The sequence below is a fragment of the Narcine bancroftii genome, chromosome 5 (genome assembly GCF_036971445.1).
Source record: "Narcine bancroftii isolate sNarBan1 chromosome 5, sNarBan1.hap1, whole genome shotgun sequence".
NCBI classification, from domain to species: domain Eukaryota; kingdom Metazoa; phylum Chordata; class Chondrichthyes; order Torpediniformes; family Narcinidae; genus Narcine; species Narcine bancroftii.
The window spans coordinates 12,124,772-12,142,442 of record NC_091473.1 but is presented as its reverse complement, the minus strand read 5'-3'; the positions used below and the strand labels follow the sequence as shown (position 1 = coordinate 12,142,442).

The 17,671-nt window shown below is 38.3% G+C and overlaps 1 protein-coding gene and 1 non-coding gene across 5 annotated transcripts in view; one reads left to right on the top strand and one right to left on the bottom strand.

Moving 5' to 3' along the window:
• dnah1 (dynein, axonemal, heavy chain 1) overlaps positions 1-17,671 on the bottom strand; it is a 431,328-nt gene that overhangs the window by 324,943 nt on the left and 88,714 nt on the right. For 3 of the 4 annotated variants that reach the window (XM_069936771.1, XM_069936773.1, XM_069936772.1), the window contains exons 12-17: positions 15,031-15,181; positions 12,547-12,740; positions 7,284-7,509; positions 6,304-6,423; positions 4,801-4,883; positions 17-158 (exon numbers count right to left, since the gene is read on the bottom strand). In XM_069936771.1, coding sequence (XP_069792872.1) covers positions 17-158; positions 4,801-4,883; positions 6,304-6,423; positions 7,284-7,509; positions 12,547-12,740; positions 15,031-15,181 — 916 coding nt within the window. Of the gene's footprint in view, positions 1-16; positions 159-4,800; positions 4,884-6,303; positions 6,424-7,283; positions 7,510-12,546; positions 12,741-15,030; positions 15,182-17,671 lie in introns of those variants that run through there. The other variant, XM_069936774.1, reaches the window with a different exon arrangement.
• Positions 8,121-8,194, top strand: trnat-ugu (transfer RNA threonine (anticodon UGU)). The gene has a single exon. It is a non-coding gene; the product is annotated as a tRNA-Thr (tRNA).

Below are 17,671 nucleotides of genomic sequence, written 5' to 3'. Positions count from 1 at the left end.
AAAATGAAATGAATACCTGCAATCCTTCAAGCTTCTCTTGTAAAACACTTTGATCTGATATCTGGATTTTATGGAAATGTTCTTCTTCCTCCATGTGTTGAGCTTTTATTACCTCCATTCGTGTTGTGATGATGTGAGGTGCAGCAATTGCAGACCACCTGCAAAGAGAATAAATACTTCAGAATGAATAAAATTATTTTAAATATTTACATATGTGTACATAGAATGCAAGAAAATATTTCAGAAATAAATGCATCCACAAATTTAATCCAACAACCCAACATTAACTCTGTTTTTCCTCCTACATATACTACCTGAACTGCTGATTGCAGGGTTTCGTATCTCAACATTTAGTCCTACTTTGTTTGGTTTTTGTTCTTATTTGTCACCTTCAATTTATCTCTCCTTCTGCCTACATGGACACAGAGCCTAAAAAGAGAGGCTCCAGAGATAATTTCAGCCAAAAGGTAGTCGTGGGAGTCTGAAGAATGGCTACAGGACTGCCTTGAATCAGTGGATTGGGTGGTGTTCAAGAACTTAACTGAGGAGCTGAATGTGTACATCAGGGACTTAATCAAAACAGCTGTGGATGAGTGTGTCCCCACCAAATCATTCAGGGTTTTCACCAACTAGAAACCCAAAATGAACAATGAAATCCAAACCTGTTGAGAATCAGATCACCAGTATTCAAATCGAGATCCCAATCACTACAGAAGGAGCAAGTATGACTTGCAGAAAGTGAAGTGGAGATTCTGTACAAGAATGGTAACGACAAAGGATATCCAACAGCTGTGGCAGGGCCTAAATGACATAACCTGCTACAAAACCAAATCCAGTGCAAAAGGAGACACTAAAGCTTCACTCCCAGATGAGCTCAATGCTTTCTACACTTGATTTGACCACCAGAACAAGGAAGAACCACTGTGCACCCCGTGTATCTGAGAATGACATGTTGGCTTCTTTCAGAAGAATGAATACAAGGAAAGCATCCAGTCCAGATGGAGTACCAGCCGAGTACTGAAAACTTGCACTAACAGACCAATGATGGATATTGATGGATATCTTCAACATCTTACTCCAGCAGAACATGATATCCGCCTGTTTCAAACAGGCCTCAATCATACCAGTGCCTAGAAAGTGTGACTACTGACCAGTGACACTCACATCCATTATGAAGAAGTGCTTTGAAAAGCAGATCAGCTAGATCCATTCCAATTAGCCTACTGCAGCAACAGGTCTACAGCAGATGCTATCTCACTGTTCTGCACAAAATCCTGGAACATTTGGACAGCAAAGATGCATACATCAGGATGCTCTTTATTGACTAAAGTTTGGCATTTTACACCATCAAAACTAAGCAGCAATCTCCAAGACTTAGGCATCAATACCCCAATATGTAATTGGATCCTGGATTTCCTCACCTCCAGACCCAATTAGTGTGGACTGGAAAGAACATCTCCTCTTCAACCTCCATTAACACTGGAGCATCCCAGGGCTGCATATGTAACCCCCTGGCCTATTCACTTTACACCTACAACTTCATGACTCGGTGTGGTGAAGCCATTTACAAATTTGCTGACAATTCCACAGGGGTGATGAGTCAGCATACAGGAGAAAAATTGAAAACTTGGCTGAATGGTGTACTAATATTAACCTCTCACTCAATGTCACCAAAATCAAGGAGCTGATTGCAAACTTTATGAAGGAAAAATCAGAAGTGTATGATCCAGTGGTCATCAGGGATCTGAGGTGGAGAGAGTGAGCAAATTTAAATTCCTGGAAGTCACTATCGCGGAGAACATTTTCTGGATCAAACACACTAGGGTCATCATGAAGAAAGCATGTCAGTGCCTCGACTTCCTCGGGAGTTTGTGGAGGTTTGATATGACATTAGAAACCTTGGAAAACTTCTATACGTGTGGTGGAAAGTGTGCTGACCAGCTGCATCACAGCCTACTGTGGGGGCACCAATACCTCTGAACAGAAAGCTCTGCAGAAGTTATTTGAAACAGCCATTACTTCACTGGAAAAACTCTCCCCACCACTGACAACATCTACATGGAACACTACCATTGGAGAGCAGCAGCAATCGTCAAGGATCCACACCACCCAGGCTATGTTCTGTTTTTGCTGTTGTCATCAGGAAAGAGGCATAGGTGCCACAAGACTCATCCCACCAGGTTCAGGAACAGTTGCTACCCCTCCATCAACAGACTCAATCAAGACTCTTACTTTTCACATTATTCATTAGTGAATATTTATGTTTCTTTATCGATGTCAGTTTGTTTACATTTTTCTCTTTTCTGTTTTCTTGAGTACAGTTTATATTTCCAATGAGGAGAAATTTTGCCTGGTCCACAGGAAAAGAATCTCAGGATTGTGTGATGTCATGTACTCTGACAATAAATTTGAACTTGAACAAACCGAAACAGCAAATGTCTGATTCAGTGAGACATCTAGTATCTTTCTTTTTTAAAATATCTTTTTGAGTTTAATATAAAAATACACACATATAGATTGAATACATATGATGAAATATAAGAAAAGACAAAAAATTTGAACATTTCAAATAAAACCTTGATTACACCTAGTATAAATTGTGTGCACTCTTTCACATCAAGCCCATTATGTCAAAATATTGAAAAGAAAACAAAAAGGAAGAGAAAAAAAGTCCTAATAATCAAGTCCAAATAATCAAGGAAAACTCACATCTCTAATGAAAATAGAAAACGAAGGACGACACTTGGAAATCAGACAGTGCTGTTCGGGAGCATCCAAACACTCTAACTGGTTAAATTATGATAATATTCCATGAATGGGGGCCCATGTCTTATAAAAGATCACCTTTATATCTTTGATATTATGACTGATTTTTTTTTTCTAAACTTAGGAAGGACATAACCTCCTGTAACCATTGAGTATGGGTAAGTGAAATGATTTCTTTCTATTTCGTCAGAATTGCCCATCGAGCTGTCAATGAGGTAAAAGCTAAAGTTCACTTCTGAGATGAAGTCAGTACTATTTCCTCTTGTTGAGAAAAAACAAACAGATCAATTAAGGGGCATGATTCTAATTTGACCTTAAAAATAAATGATAAAGTTTGAAAATGTTTTTTTCTAAAAATGTTATAAACTGGACAACATGTAGTCTCCATCAGGCAGTGGAATCTTTTAATTCTCCCTAAATTTGGGGAATATAAACCTAGTCTATTTCTTTCTTTGGCTTGGCTTCGCGGATGAAGATTTATGGAGGGGGTAAATGTCCACGTCAGCTGCAGCCTCGTTTGTGGCTGACAAGTCCGATGCGGGACAGGCATACTCGGTGGCAGGGGAAAATTGGTTGGTTGGGGTTGGGTGTTGGGTTTTTCCTCCTTTGTCTTTTGTCAGTGAGCCACCTAGTCTATTTAATATCTCTTCATATGGCAAACAAGCAGAGTGGTGGCACATATAAACAGACTGTTATTTTCATTGGTCCTCTCAATGGACACACTGAAGCTACACAAAAGCACCTTGCAGTCCTCCAGATGCTCAGGGATGTTGTGCTAAGCTCTTCACCATCAACAGAGAGAGAATGCTGTGAACAGTTCACCCTCCTGAATGTAAAAATCTTCTCCGACTCAAGCAGAGAAATGCCACATATGAGTTTATCTATATCTGCAGAGTGGAGACAAACAATCTAACTTACAGACCATTCTATGAGGTCAGCAACTCACTTCTGACCAGGTCCTTTCAGGCACTTGTAGCACACACGAATCATCTCAGGGTGCTCTCTCAAGTTGCCATCCTAATTGCTTACTGCACCTTCTGCAGTATTAACACCTTGTGATTTTGTACAAGGGAAACCAAGTCCCTCTGACCATCAGGATCGAAAAGCATGAGCAAAAATGAAAATAAAATCGGGTAATCAAATCCAACTACTAAATCCCATAATTAAAAATCTATCCTTAGATCTCACTTTCTGCATTTGAAATCCTAACATCGGATTACTCACCTTGACATAGAAATATTATACTTATTTCAGTTTTGTGGTTTTCAGTCTACTACCAACATTCAAGAACTTTTCCAGCTTCATAAAAGCACATGACAAATGCTGTACTGCAAGCTTGTATATTCCTGAATGCAGGTACTGTATAGGTTCTTCATCCTGATGCTCCATATCTGTAGCCTTTTATCATAAACCCAGCAATAGATGTCAGCCACTTTTCATCTTTATTGGCCAATTTGCCAGGAACTTGAACTTGGATATTGTGCACTGTCCATTACTGACAGGTCTCAGATCATTACATAGCATCAACTATCAAATCATACTTCAAAATGTCACAACTATCTTCCACACCTAATTTCAATGTTTCTCTTCTTTAGGTTACTATTTAGAGAGTGGGCAGATGACCTCACTTATCTACTATTGAACCTGTTATGAGGTGTAATGGCTCAGGTAGATTCTTTACTGGCATTCTTCGATGGAGTCTACCATGTGGGGAGTAGCAAGTGATACCAATTCCTGCAGGTATCACAGAGAGCATATCACGGTTAGCGCAACATCGTTACAGCGCCAGTGACCAGGACTGGGGTTCAAATCCCATGCTGTCTTTAAGGAGTTTGTACATTTTCCCTGTGTCTGCATGGGTGCTCCAGTTTCCTCCCACCCTTCAAAAACATACCAAGTGTTGTAGGTCAATTGGGTGTAATTGGGCAGCATGGGCTTGTCATACCGTGCTGTATGTCTCAATTTAAATTTTAAAAAATTTAAGAGCTTTACATAATTTTAAACAAATTTATATTCAAAACTTGAGGTACTTACTTATTTTCAAAATCATCATCAGTTAGATTGTATCGGAACTCGTCAAAAATATCATATTCAATCACAATTTTGTTTGTTATTTCCTGTAATGAACCAAGAAATAAAAGTAATAAAATCCTGATGCTACTTCTTTCTGAACCTTAAAAAATTATTTTTTCTCAGATAAATCTGTAAAATTAGCCTATGGTGGATATGGAATGAAAGTGCTGTGTTATCAAAATAAGCAAAGATATACTGGCTTTGGGCATGGTTCAGAGGAGGTTCACCAGATTGATTCTAAAAATAAAGAAGTGACGAGGAGAGATTGATCAGTCTGGGACTATATTTATTGGAGAATGAAAGGAGGGTCTCTTATGTTCTTATAGAAACACATAACATTATGAAAGGAACAGTTAAGAGAAAAGCAGCAAGATTGTTTCCACTGGCAGGTAAAATTACAAATAAGGACTAGACAATAACTATTTTAAAGCTAATAGAGTTATGGTCTCTAGTCGCAAAGTGCTCCCTCAATGACACTTCAGTAACTTACCCTATCCTGTTCCCTGAGAGGAGATCCAGTGTTGTGCCTGCTCTAGTAAGGCCCTCAATGTACTGAATTAGGATATATGTACACTTTACAAATTCCAGCCTATCTAAGTCCTTTGTAACATGGGAGACTCATTAGGGAATTTAAAATCTCCCAGCAATACCACTATGTTATTCATACAGCTTCCAGGTGGAAAATAATATTCAAATAATTCAATTGCCAGACAATAATTATCTCCAGCATGTGACAGATGATTCAACAAACTTTTGCATCACCATGTCCCTCAATTGAATGGGGATAACCACCATCAAGAAACTCAACTAGGCAAGCCACATAAGTACTTTGGCCAAGACTAGACTGGCAGCTGGGAAATAGATAATTTATTTTTTATCCATTCCCATCTCCATGTAAACACTGGGACATATCAAAAGGATCTTCGAATGGCCATTTTTACATTACCTTAACGTGTTTCTAACAAGGTTAGAATGATTCTGAAAAAAAACTATTTGCCTTCTGTGGCGTTTCATTACCTCCAGCCATTATGTTGTTGCTTGAGGTGATCAGAGGAATTATAGTGAACTATACACGAGTTCAAAATAATTGGAAAATTAATGTACACATATGTAGGAATTAGATTTTAAAAATTTAGAAAACATGAATTTGATTTTGAAAGAAATGTAGATATCATACAATTTACTCCTTAGAGAACACAATAATTCCTGTGCTGCTGGATTATGCGATGGAAGAGGGCCATGTCTGCAGTCTCTACAGATGGAAGTGGATAACCAATCTCACTGAATAGAGAAGATGAAATTATAGACAATATCCAGGTTTTAAATAAATAGCATTTTGGATAGAGAACTTCTCCTCAGGAAATTAAATAAATGGAGCAGAATCCAAAGTGAGATAGATAGTACATGCAAAAAATAGTTTTGATGAACTGGATTGTCTTCTCTAGTTCCATTGCATAGTTGTACCTCATTTGTTTTCAGCATTTCAGGCATTTTTTTCATCCATTCTCGATGATCAGTCAATTCTTCAATGGTGTTAGCCTTCTCAAATAATTTTCTGTTGATCATTTTGAAATCATCATTGATCTAAAAAATATAACATTACATTACACAAAATTGTCTTTATTTTCAAATTATTTTCTTCATTTTTATAAATTGATTTTCCCTGCATTGTTAACCTCTCATCAAATTATAATGAAGGGAATACAATTTGTTATCAGGCTTTCATCAGTACCATTAAGCGATGTATAAAGGCATGTGTTCTGAAGGTTCATTTATATTTCAGTTTTGTTCCCTCCACAATACAGCATCTCTCTTCACTCTTAAGCATATTTAACTTTAGTCTTAGGTCTTAGAGGGAGCTGTCATGTTGGATCTTTAATGTCCATCTGAGAGGATAGAAGGGCCTCTTCATCCAAGAAATATCAATCCATCAAGACAGCAAAGGAGTAATTTGAATAGAAAACTCATTTTCCTTTATTTTAAAGATGGATAATATACAAACTCTTGACTATATAGGCCCTCAGGCATCCATTTTTCACATGTAAATCATCCTTAACTCATGTTCGGAATACCTGCAAAACATATTCTTAAGATATGATTTTTTTCTAAATCACACAATCCCTAATTAGCTTACATTACTGTCTTATACTTCTCCAATCTGTCAATTTCATATTACAAAATTCATTGATTAGATTCCAGACTATAACAAATTCAAGGAAATCAGTTATTCCCTGTATAAATGTGTGAAATTTGTGTCTTTGCTTTTAAATTTGATGAATTAAAGCCAAAGTAACACTAAATCTGTGAATATATTCAGAAATGCATGTATAAAAGAGAGTTACAACACAATTGTTTCAACAAAATAGACTAATGAATGATTTGAAATTAAGTGATAACAGTTGGTTAGTAGGGGACTATATTAAAAGATTTTTTAAAAGTCTTACGTTGTCCACTTGCTTGCGAAGTTTTTTAGCAAACATTTTTAATATAGCTTGAGCCAAGCCATTGCATTTCTTGGCAAGGCTGGTTCGTAATGCTTCCACATTGATAATGAAGGGCCCAATAATAATAATACTAGGAATTGTATTTTCTATGTAATTTTTCTTCTTTAAATGCAGTTCCACTTCATGTTTCACCTCTTGAACAGTTGGATCCTGACTGGCAAAGGTTCTACAGGATGCAACACAAACAATTAAATATTAAGAAATAATTTAATAAATAACCTGACCTGTGGTGGATCGACCCAAATTTTATATAATCTATTTTCTTTTTGCAGAATAAACAGCACGAGGATCAAGCATTTGAGATGTGGTAGCAATACAGGTTGCTCAACAATGAAAGCAGCAAGCAATCGACCACAAACACATCACATCTAGCCCTGCGAGTAACGAACAACTACATCATTAATGGAAGCAGCAGACACCATGAACAGCCCCATCCTCATTGATGATAGGGTCTAGCATCTGCATGCCGAAAGGCAAGGCTGAAGCATTTATAACCACATTCACTGGAAAATCAAGATCGATCCATCCCAGTTTTCTCCCAAAATCCCCACCATCACTGAATGTATCTACTGCAAATTCAATTCACTCTATGTGATATCAAGAATCAACAAAGAGCAGTGAATGGGACCGGATAATATCCAGCTACAGCAGTGAAGTCATGCCATGTCCAAACTAGCCGTGTCCTTAGCCAATGTTCTAACCATGTAAAAAATTACCATTATTTATGCTTTTAACAAAAATGGAGGTCAAATCCAATCTGGGTTTGATTGTTGCCAAGGCTCCAGTAACTCAGTGGTTAGAGCATTGGTCTTGTAAACCAGAGGTTGTGAGTTCGTTCCTCACTGGGGCCTCATTTCTGTGAGGGCTGTTGGACAAAGTGGCATCTCTTGGTCTTCTTTACGGTAGACAAAGTTAAAGAATTTCATACATGTTACATTCTAAATGTAGCATTATGTGACAATAATGAAACCTTTAAACATTTAATCAAGTCTCAATCAACAGAAGAGTGATGGATGATGCTACTGATGTTCACTTATGGCCAGCTATTTTTTTCCCCTCAACACCACACAGTCCAGACCTCCTCAGAATCTTAGTGAAAAAACTGAACTACCTGAATTTGAACAATGAGTTGAAAACAACTGCCCTTGATATCCAGGCAGCATTTAACTATGTGCATTTTATCAAAAACCCTTACTCAGTCAATGGGTATCAATAAAAAATATAATTGGTTGGTGTCATACATTGTACAAAGGGGAATAGTTATGGTTGTTGAAGGTAACTCATTCCAATTACAGGACATCTCTGTGGGGGTTCCGCAGAACAGTGCCAAACACTAATCACCTTCAGTTGCTTCATCAATGACTTTCCTCTCAAAAACAATATCAGAAAAGGGGTCATTTGTGTTGTTACACAGTATTCAATCCACTTGCATCTTTCTCAGCAAATATATCTGTCTATGCATACAGACAGCAAGAACTAGATAATATTTTGGTATGTTCATACAGCATGGAAACAGGTCCTTCATGTGTTCATGGCAACCAAAGTGCCAATCTAAGTTAGTCCCATTTGCTTGCATTTGACTCATATCGATCTAAATCTTTCCTATGTATGTGCCTGTCCAAATGTCTTTCAATGTTGTAATTGTACCTACATCTATCACTTCCTCAAATAGCTCATTTTGTGCACCTACCACCCTCTGTGTGATAATCTTGTCCCTCAGATCCCTTTTAATTTTTTTCCTCTCACCATAAATCTATGCTCTTTAGTTTTAAATTTTCCTATGCTGGGAAAAAGACTGTGAATATCAATCATAATTATGCTCCTATAATTTCATAAATTTCTACAAGATCATCTCTTCGTCTCTTTCACTCCAGGTAAAACAGGTTTAGCTTGTCCAATCTCTCCTTATAATACAAGCCCAGTGACTTAACCTCTTGGGAAGAGAATAAGTGGCAAGTGAAATTTCCCCTGCTAAGAATGCCAGTCCAACAAAGGAGTTCCACCACCTACCCTTGACATTCAATGGCATTACCATGACTGAAGCTTCTTCCATCAACATCTTGAGAGCTACCATGAACCATAAGCACAACAGGACCAGCCTTAGATTGTAGGTCAGAGACTAGATATCCCCTGACAAGTGTTTCATTCTATCACATCCCAAAGCTTTTTCACCATCTCAAAGGCTTGATTAATGCTCAGATGAATGCAGCTCCAACAGTATTCAAGAAGCTTGACATCATCCTATCAAAACAGACCACTTGATTGGTATGCCAACCAGTACGATAAACAATACACCACAAGAACAGATTGGCTGCATTGCATTTGCTAAGGTTACTTCAATACCTCCCAATCCCATAGCTTCCACCACCAAGATTGGCAATCCATTGGGCTACTTCATGCTGAATGCATTACATTATTTTCAGTACCTTTCAGACAGGATTCACAGAGTATATGTACAAGTGTTTGTTTTGTTTTTGGGGTTGCATGCATGGAAATGAGTGGCAACTTTCTTCATTAACTTTGAGGTTGCATATCGAGAAGCAATAGCATTTTCCTTATTTTGGTGTTAAAAAGTGCTTTTGATGCAACGCTGAAGTGCTTTTTAAAGATTAAAATGGCTTTGCAAAAGATGAAGTTGAAACCCTTCTTGTTATATATGCTTTTCTCCAGAACACCTCTTAAGGTCTAAAGTTCAGATCATCTGATACAGAGCTCTCCTCCAACTGAATCTACAATACATCTTAAAATAATCAATAATCTCTTTAAATAGTCCAAGTTCAGCTCGAACATAATGCTCAAGGCCAAATGTAGTTCAGTTGCCCACAAAAAGACACATGGGTCAGGACAAATATCAAATGCCCATTGCATAGCAACTGATGTTATCATTTGTTTCAATTTGTGCAAGGCATTCGATAATCTGTAAAAGTTGATGAGTATACAGCAATTTGAGTTGGTGCTCTAATTTCTTATGCTTTTTATTAAACTAAAAATGGGTTTTTAATGAACAGGGTGAGGAATCTGAAAATTTGTGCAGCTTGTTTTTCTCTATTTCCCAGCCAACATCAAGCTAATCAAAAGACTGCTTGTCACTTCGGTGCACTCTTTGAAGTGAGCAAGACTACTAGGGATGCTCTTCTGAAGAAATTATACCTTTGAAAACTGCAGGTCAGGGGAAATCAATGGTTACAGAAAAATGAGAAATTGAAGAGGGCTGAAGAGATTACAGCTTGTTCACATCTAATGGGATAGGAGGAATATTATGGATCAATAAAGAGATCAAGATGAAGACTAAAGAAATTTATGGCTCTTGCAAGATTGTGAATTAGAAGGTATGCTGGTAGGAAGAGAAATTACAGCAGAAATATTTGAAGAGGGCAGACGATTGTTGGATAAGATGAAAAGAATGCAAGTCACAGAGATTCTCAGGTTGGGATTGAAGACAATGGAAATAGAGTGCACATTGCAGGTGGGTTGTAGCAATTGCAGATCATGGCTAAGGTAGGATTAAATCAGATGAGTGAAGGTGGAGCAACACACAATATGGAGGAACTCCGCAGATCAGGCAGCATCCATGGCAACAGTCAGTCAATGCTTTGTGCTGAAAACTTTCATGAGGAATAGCAAGAAATGTGCAGAAGCCTGAATGAAAGGTTTAGGGGGAGGGAGGAATGAAGAGGGAGGAGCACAGGCTAGCAAGTGATAGATGAATACTGGTAGGAGAGGGAAGAAATGGGGAAAAATGTAATGAAGTAATAAGAAGCAGAGGCTGAGGAAGATGCATTTTGATAGGAGGAAGGAAGGGAAAGCAAGGGAGGGGTTGAGAAAACAAGGGTGGGGGGGTGGGTTTTAGAGATTGATGCTGATGTTGTATGTTCCACCAATTTTCCCGTGGACTCAACCTGGCAGTACAGTAGGCCATGGATGGACATGTCTGTATGGGAATGGGAAGTAGCTGGCCACTGGGATATCCTGGTTATTGTAGTGGAAGGTGCACAATGACCTGATTACCCAGTCAGTTTCGGTCTCCTAGATATAGAAAAGGTCGTACCCAGAGCACTGGATGTAGTAAATGACCTTTAGAGAATCACAGATGAAGCGTTGACCAACTTGAAAAGACTGTCTGGGGTCCTGAATGATGGTGAGGGAGGCTATGTAGGCGCAGGGCACCAAAAACAAGGAGAAACACTCCCCCCACCACCCCCATTGAGGAGAAGCATCAGAGACAACCCTATAGGACAGTGACCACGGCAGTCGACCAGTGAGGGGTTCAGCAGCTGAAAGACTCACACAGGCTATGGATTGCTGGAGAGTGGCTCATGAGAACCACTTATCAGAACCAGGATTCAAGAGATTGCGCTGAGGGCAAGAAGGGTTCCCGAAGGGCCTTGAGCACTGAAGTCTTCCTGATTGTATCAAAGGTTTGGATCTGGAGCTCAGGTTGCCAATCAATTAAACAAGAATCTGTGTAGCTGCACAGACTCCAAGAGTGCTGAAGGTGAATCCACGGACACTCTTTTGCTTCTCTTTCTCTTACTGTAAGGGCCACTGGACAATACTAATGGTGACTTTGTCTGCCTTATGGAAGATTAAAGGAAATTTTGTGTAATTTTACATTTTCTGTTTTTAACTACATGACAATGAAATGTAGCACTGGTGTGGTCATAGGATAAATTACAGAACGCAATTAATGGACCAGAGAAGCGCAGTGAGTGTGAAAAGGTGGAAGCAGGTTGACTTAGTGGGCAGGACCAATATACGCCCCCTTTTGTCCCAAAAATAACACTGGAAGGCAGACACCTGCTCCATTCAAATGTTCCTACTTTCTTCAGCTGCTCAATTTTCAAGGTCCACAAACAAATAATAATCTCATTAAAATAATAAACGTCTTGTGAGTAGACTTTTCCTACAACTGTCAGGAAAATAAAATCACTGAATTAGGTTCAGAAAACAAACATGCTAATTTTTTGCCTTCCATTGCTTGGACATTTGGATCTACTAATGACTATCAAACCCAAATTAAGCCAATTTCACTCAGGATAAAAATCAAGGATCTTTCTGCTAGTTATGATATAGTGCAACACCTGCCCACTGAACCAAAGAATGCAAATATCTGCTTAGTGTTAACATTATCATAATTTACATTAAACAGAACAACATTATCAGTAATTTACATTAAACAGAATAAATATATGCGATTACTAACTCCACATATTTTTCAATATTCAACTTGCTGAGTTCCACGTATCTCTCATACTCCTTAGCATAGCTTTTCATGGGCATCAGTGCTTTTTCCATGGCATTTTTTATTGTATTGCGTAATTCTTGTACAGGTGGCTCATTGTGCCACACAGACTCCAGCAATGGTGTTCCACTTTGAAACATCTCCTCCAGGACAAACTGAGCAACATAATTTTGAAACATCATTAGGTGGCAGAAAGGATAAACATTGTCCATGATGTGATTAAAACGTAACTTGTGTTTCACCTGGCCTCAACAATAGGGGCACGTCATCAAAAGGACTGCAGCAGTCCAAGAAGGTAGCTCAACATCATCTCAAGGGGAATAAGGAATGGGCTACAAATATTGGCCTTGTCAGCAATGGCCCATCACTCAAAAGTATGAATAATATGAATAACAAATGCACTGTAGGACAATACAACAAAATGGAAAAGAATTGGGGGATTAGGAATATTAAGATTAGGTGTGCTTTCCCTTTGGCAGCTCTCTCCTAATAAAAGCCATCAGGGATGTCTTAAGCTTAACTATTATCTGTTCAGTAGCTGATGCACATAATATTACAGTTCATAACACTAAATTTCAATAAGCGAATTTAACATAATCCCAAAGTGAATTGCTGCGTAGCTTCAGCGATTCAGGTTGAATCCCTACCACAGTGACAACTGTGTAGAGATGGAATAATCCTTAGTGCTGCAGTTTCCTCCCACATCCCAAAGACACATAATGGGTCGTAGGCTAATTGTCCACTGTAAATTACCACTGGGTAGTGGGAAAATCAGGGTTGAATCTCATTTGAGAGAGAATAAGGAAAGAAATGGGTGATTGGAATTCGTGATTATTCTGAGGGCAACATCAAATCAATGAACTAAGTGACCTCCTACATTGTAAAGAGGAAAAATATGTAACTACAAAGTTAATCCATCTACAAAGATGTTTTCTTTAATGGTATATAGAAACAAAGAAACAAATTGCCTTAGTTACTTTGCATGATGAAATTATAATTCATCACTGAGCAAACAATTTATTTTGGAAAGAACTTCCATAAGATTCCTCATATAGATTGTGTACATCTAGCTGAGAAACTGAAACTCAAAGCATGTTCACCTGATCATATAATAAACAAAATGTATCTCTGCACCTCACTTTAAGGATCATGGAATTTGTAGGATAATTTCATTGTTACAATAAATAAATGCATTAAATATTGGAAAGAGTAGATATAGCAGGACTTATGAAAGGAAAATCAAGGTTAATGTTCCATCTCAATGGCCTTAAACATAACTGAAAAATTATGGAAGTGAACAACTTACAGCCAAGCAAATAGTGCTAGAGTTGAGGAGGAGTGAAATAGTAATACAAGGAAGGGACAAACCGACATGAGAGGTCTATGATGAATGCAAGAGTTCTTCTCTTCCCTCCCTTTTATAATATTCAGGTGTAATCATCCTTCACTTACTACATCTATATTTTAGAGAAAACAATTTAAATTTGCTCACCCTTTAAACCTTTACAAATTCATCCATTACAAACTGATCAAAAACATGAACCATTTCTGTGACAAGTTCTCAGACCATCATCAACATGCACTTCTACCTGATTCTTCTAAACTGCCAAGGAAATATTCTCTCACCTCATTGTCTCATTGACTTGTTCCTTGTTAATTCTGCTGCATCATCAGGTCAATCCATGAACCAATTATTTGATTTCATTTGAATACTATTTATATAAATAACATTATTTCAAAACTATTTGTTTTGTGATACTGGAGAAACACAAGACACTGAAGATATGCTATACCATTCTATGGTTCTATGTTGAAATCTGGAGCAACAAAGAATCTGCCAGAGGAACTCAGTGGGTCAAGCAATATCATGGAAGAAAAAGAATGGTTGCCATTTCGGGTCAAAACTCTTCACCAAGACTGATGTTGGAAAAACCTATATTCACCCCAGAGGCGCAGTCTAGGTAACTGTGGGAGTCAGACTACATAGGCAATTTCCTCACCTCCCCTCCAGACTCTTTTTGGTTCCATCTGTTCAAATCTATCCTACACCTCTCTCCTAATAGCTTCCATTATATCACCACTTTCCCCTTCTCCATTTATCAATCATTTTTATTTTATTTGTGTATTGCTCCATCTTCACTCATCTGATTTAATCCCACCTTGGCTTGCCTCATGGACTGTTTACATCAACTTTAAAGTAGAGAACCTTTTCCTTCATCCATGTGTTGTCTAAGAACTCACACATACAAATACAAGATGAAACAATTTGTCTCAATGATGAATGGTTGTATAAATATAATTCATTATCAAAAAGACTATTAAGGAAAAGGAGCTCATGGCCTCCACAGAGAATGGCATTCTACATCAAATCAATACACCTAAAAAAATTGACAGAATAAAGTTCAGCATTCAATTCTGATTCCAAACATAATTGGACAATTTTACCTTTTCAATATGAGGAACATGTTGTGTAGCTGTGATTGCTTTGTCAAACAGAGTCAAGGTGACAGTTTTAAATCTTTCCAAGGGTGTGCTGAAGAGCACAATTCCATTATCCAGACTAAGATCCAGAACAAAAATAGGCATTTTTCTGGGCCTGAAACACATTAGAACAAACATTCTTAAGGATAAGACAATTAACAAACCAAATCCTAACTGTTTTGTGGGAGCTACAAGCATGACCAGAGTATTCCACAGCTCTCATCTGGCTAAGATTAAAATCACCAATGTTCTCCCCACCCCTCCATTTCTGTATTCCTGATATCTAATCTGAATCCACTGTGAATTAAAAACTGATCACCTTCTGATGACAACCATAATCAACTAATAACAAAAATTTTCAGTTATTCAACAATTCTTAATCACTAAGAATTGAGTCAAATATCTGCAGAGAAAATAGCTGTGTTTGAAGCACTAATTTATTCAGTCAAAATTTATTGTCATAAACATGTCACTAAATTCGTTGTCTTGCAGGAGGATTACGTGCAAATATTGCTATAAATTATATTTTTTTAAATAAAGTTGGTCAAAAGAAGAGTGAGGTAGCATCGTTCAGAAATCTGATGGCAGAGTGGAAGAAGCTGTATTTTTACCACTGAGTGTTCATCTTCAGGCTCCTGTACTTCTTCCTGATGGAAGCAGTATGAACAGGGAATGGCCTGGGTGGTGGGGGTCCTTGAGGATAGAGGCTGCTTGCTTAAGACACTGCCCCTTGCAGATGTCCTCAATAGAGGGAAGACTGATGCCTATGGTGGTGCTGGCTGAGTTCACAACTCTCTGTAGCCTTTTCCTGTCCTATACATTGGCACCTCCAAACCAGACAGTGATGCAACCGGTCTATGCTGAACGATCTTTACAATCTGCCACTAATTGAAGATTCTGAAATATGCAGGTGATGATGTCATTATCATTGGACTCTCCTGAAATATGCAGGTGATGATGTCATTATCATTGGACCTGAAATATGCAGGTGATGATGTCATTATCATTGGACTCTCCTGAAATATGCAGGTGATGATGTCATTATCATTGGACTCTTCTGAAATATGCAGGTGATGATGTCATTATCATTAGACTCTTACTTCATTATCATGATAATAAAGTAGCTGAGCTTGTTTGTGGGTCTATATTTGAGATTCCTATAGTCAACCATTTCAACTCTATCCCAACCATTCCTGCACAGATGTATCTGTCCTCAGCCTCATCCAATGTCAGGGTGAGGCCAAACATAAACTTGAGGAACAACACATCATATTTCTCCAGCACAGCCTTAAACCCAATGGTTGAACAATGATATTTACAGTTTTAGGTCATTCCCACCTTAATTTGGTTGCACTGTTTCCATCTCTTCATCACTTATTCCAGTAAAAAACTGAAATGCTGGAGGAACTCAGCAGGTCTTGCAGGGTCCATATGAGGTAAAGATATACAGTAAAACCCCTGGTATTTGGCACCTATGGGGATTGGTAGATGTCAAATAAGTGAGTTCTCTGGTTGCTTGAGATTACATGTGGCGTGGATTGGTAAACTAACAATGAGGCCTTCCAATTTTAAACTTCTGTATTGTTTACCTTTTTATTTTCAGCAAATTTTTTTTGTCGGTTGCTTGAATTCGCGATAACAGAGATTTTTACTGTATTACTGATGGTTTGGGCCGAAGTCGTTTTTCACAGTATGAGAAAAAGCAGGCCAATCACTTCACCAGTTTTGTACTTTTTTTCATCTTTTACTTTTCTTCAACATCAGAATCAGAATTTATTGTTATGAACCTGTCACAAAATTCATTGTTTTGCAGCAGCAATCACAGATGCAAAAAGGGGTATAAATTATATTTTTAAAATAAATTAGTGCAAAGAAGAGAAAAAGAAAGGTAGTGTCTTGGGTTCATTGTCCATTCAGCAATCTGAAGGCAAAGGGGAAGAAGCTATATTTGTACCATTGGATGTTCGTCTTCAGGCTCCTGTACCTCCTTCCTGATGGTAGCAGGGAGAAGAGAGCACGGCCTGGGTGGTGGGGGTCCTTGATGATGGAGACTGCTTTCTTGAGACACTCCCTCTTATAGATATCCTTAATGGAGTGGAGACTAATGCCCATGATGGCACTGGCCAAGTTCACAACTCTGTTGCCTCTTTCTGTCCTGTGCATTGGCACCTCCATTCCAGACAGTGATCTGTCTTTCCACTTCTCACACCTTACCTCCAATTCCCTAACAGCTCTTGGCCCACCCCTAGCTTCTTCCCCCCGCCCCTTTGTCATTTCACCATTTTTAAAAAATAACAGTTGATAAAGGGTCCTGACCTGTAACATTGACTATCCCACTGAGCTCCTCCAGTAGTTCATTGTTTGCTCAGGATTCTAGCAATTGAAATCCTTGTGTTTTTCTACATATGCTGAAACTCCTTGATTTGGTGATGGAATCCAGAGGGTAGTGGTGGATGGGAAGTTTGCAGCTGGAAATCTGTAACATGGTATGCCTCAGCAATCCACAATTGTTAAAGAGTAAATGGCAAGGACTTTAGGTGTGTTAATGCACTCAGTGAGACTTGGGCTGCAAATCCATTGCTCTCTAAATGTGGTCACATGGATG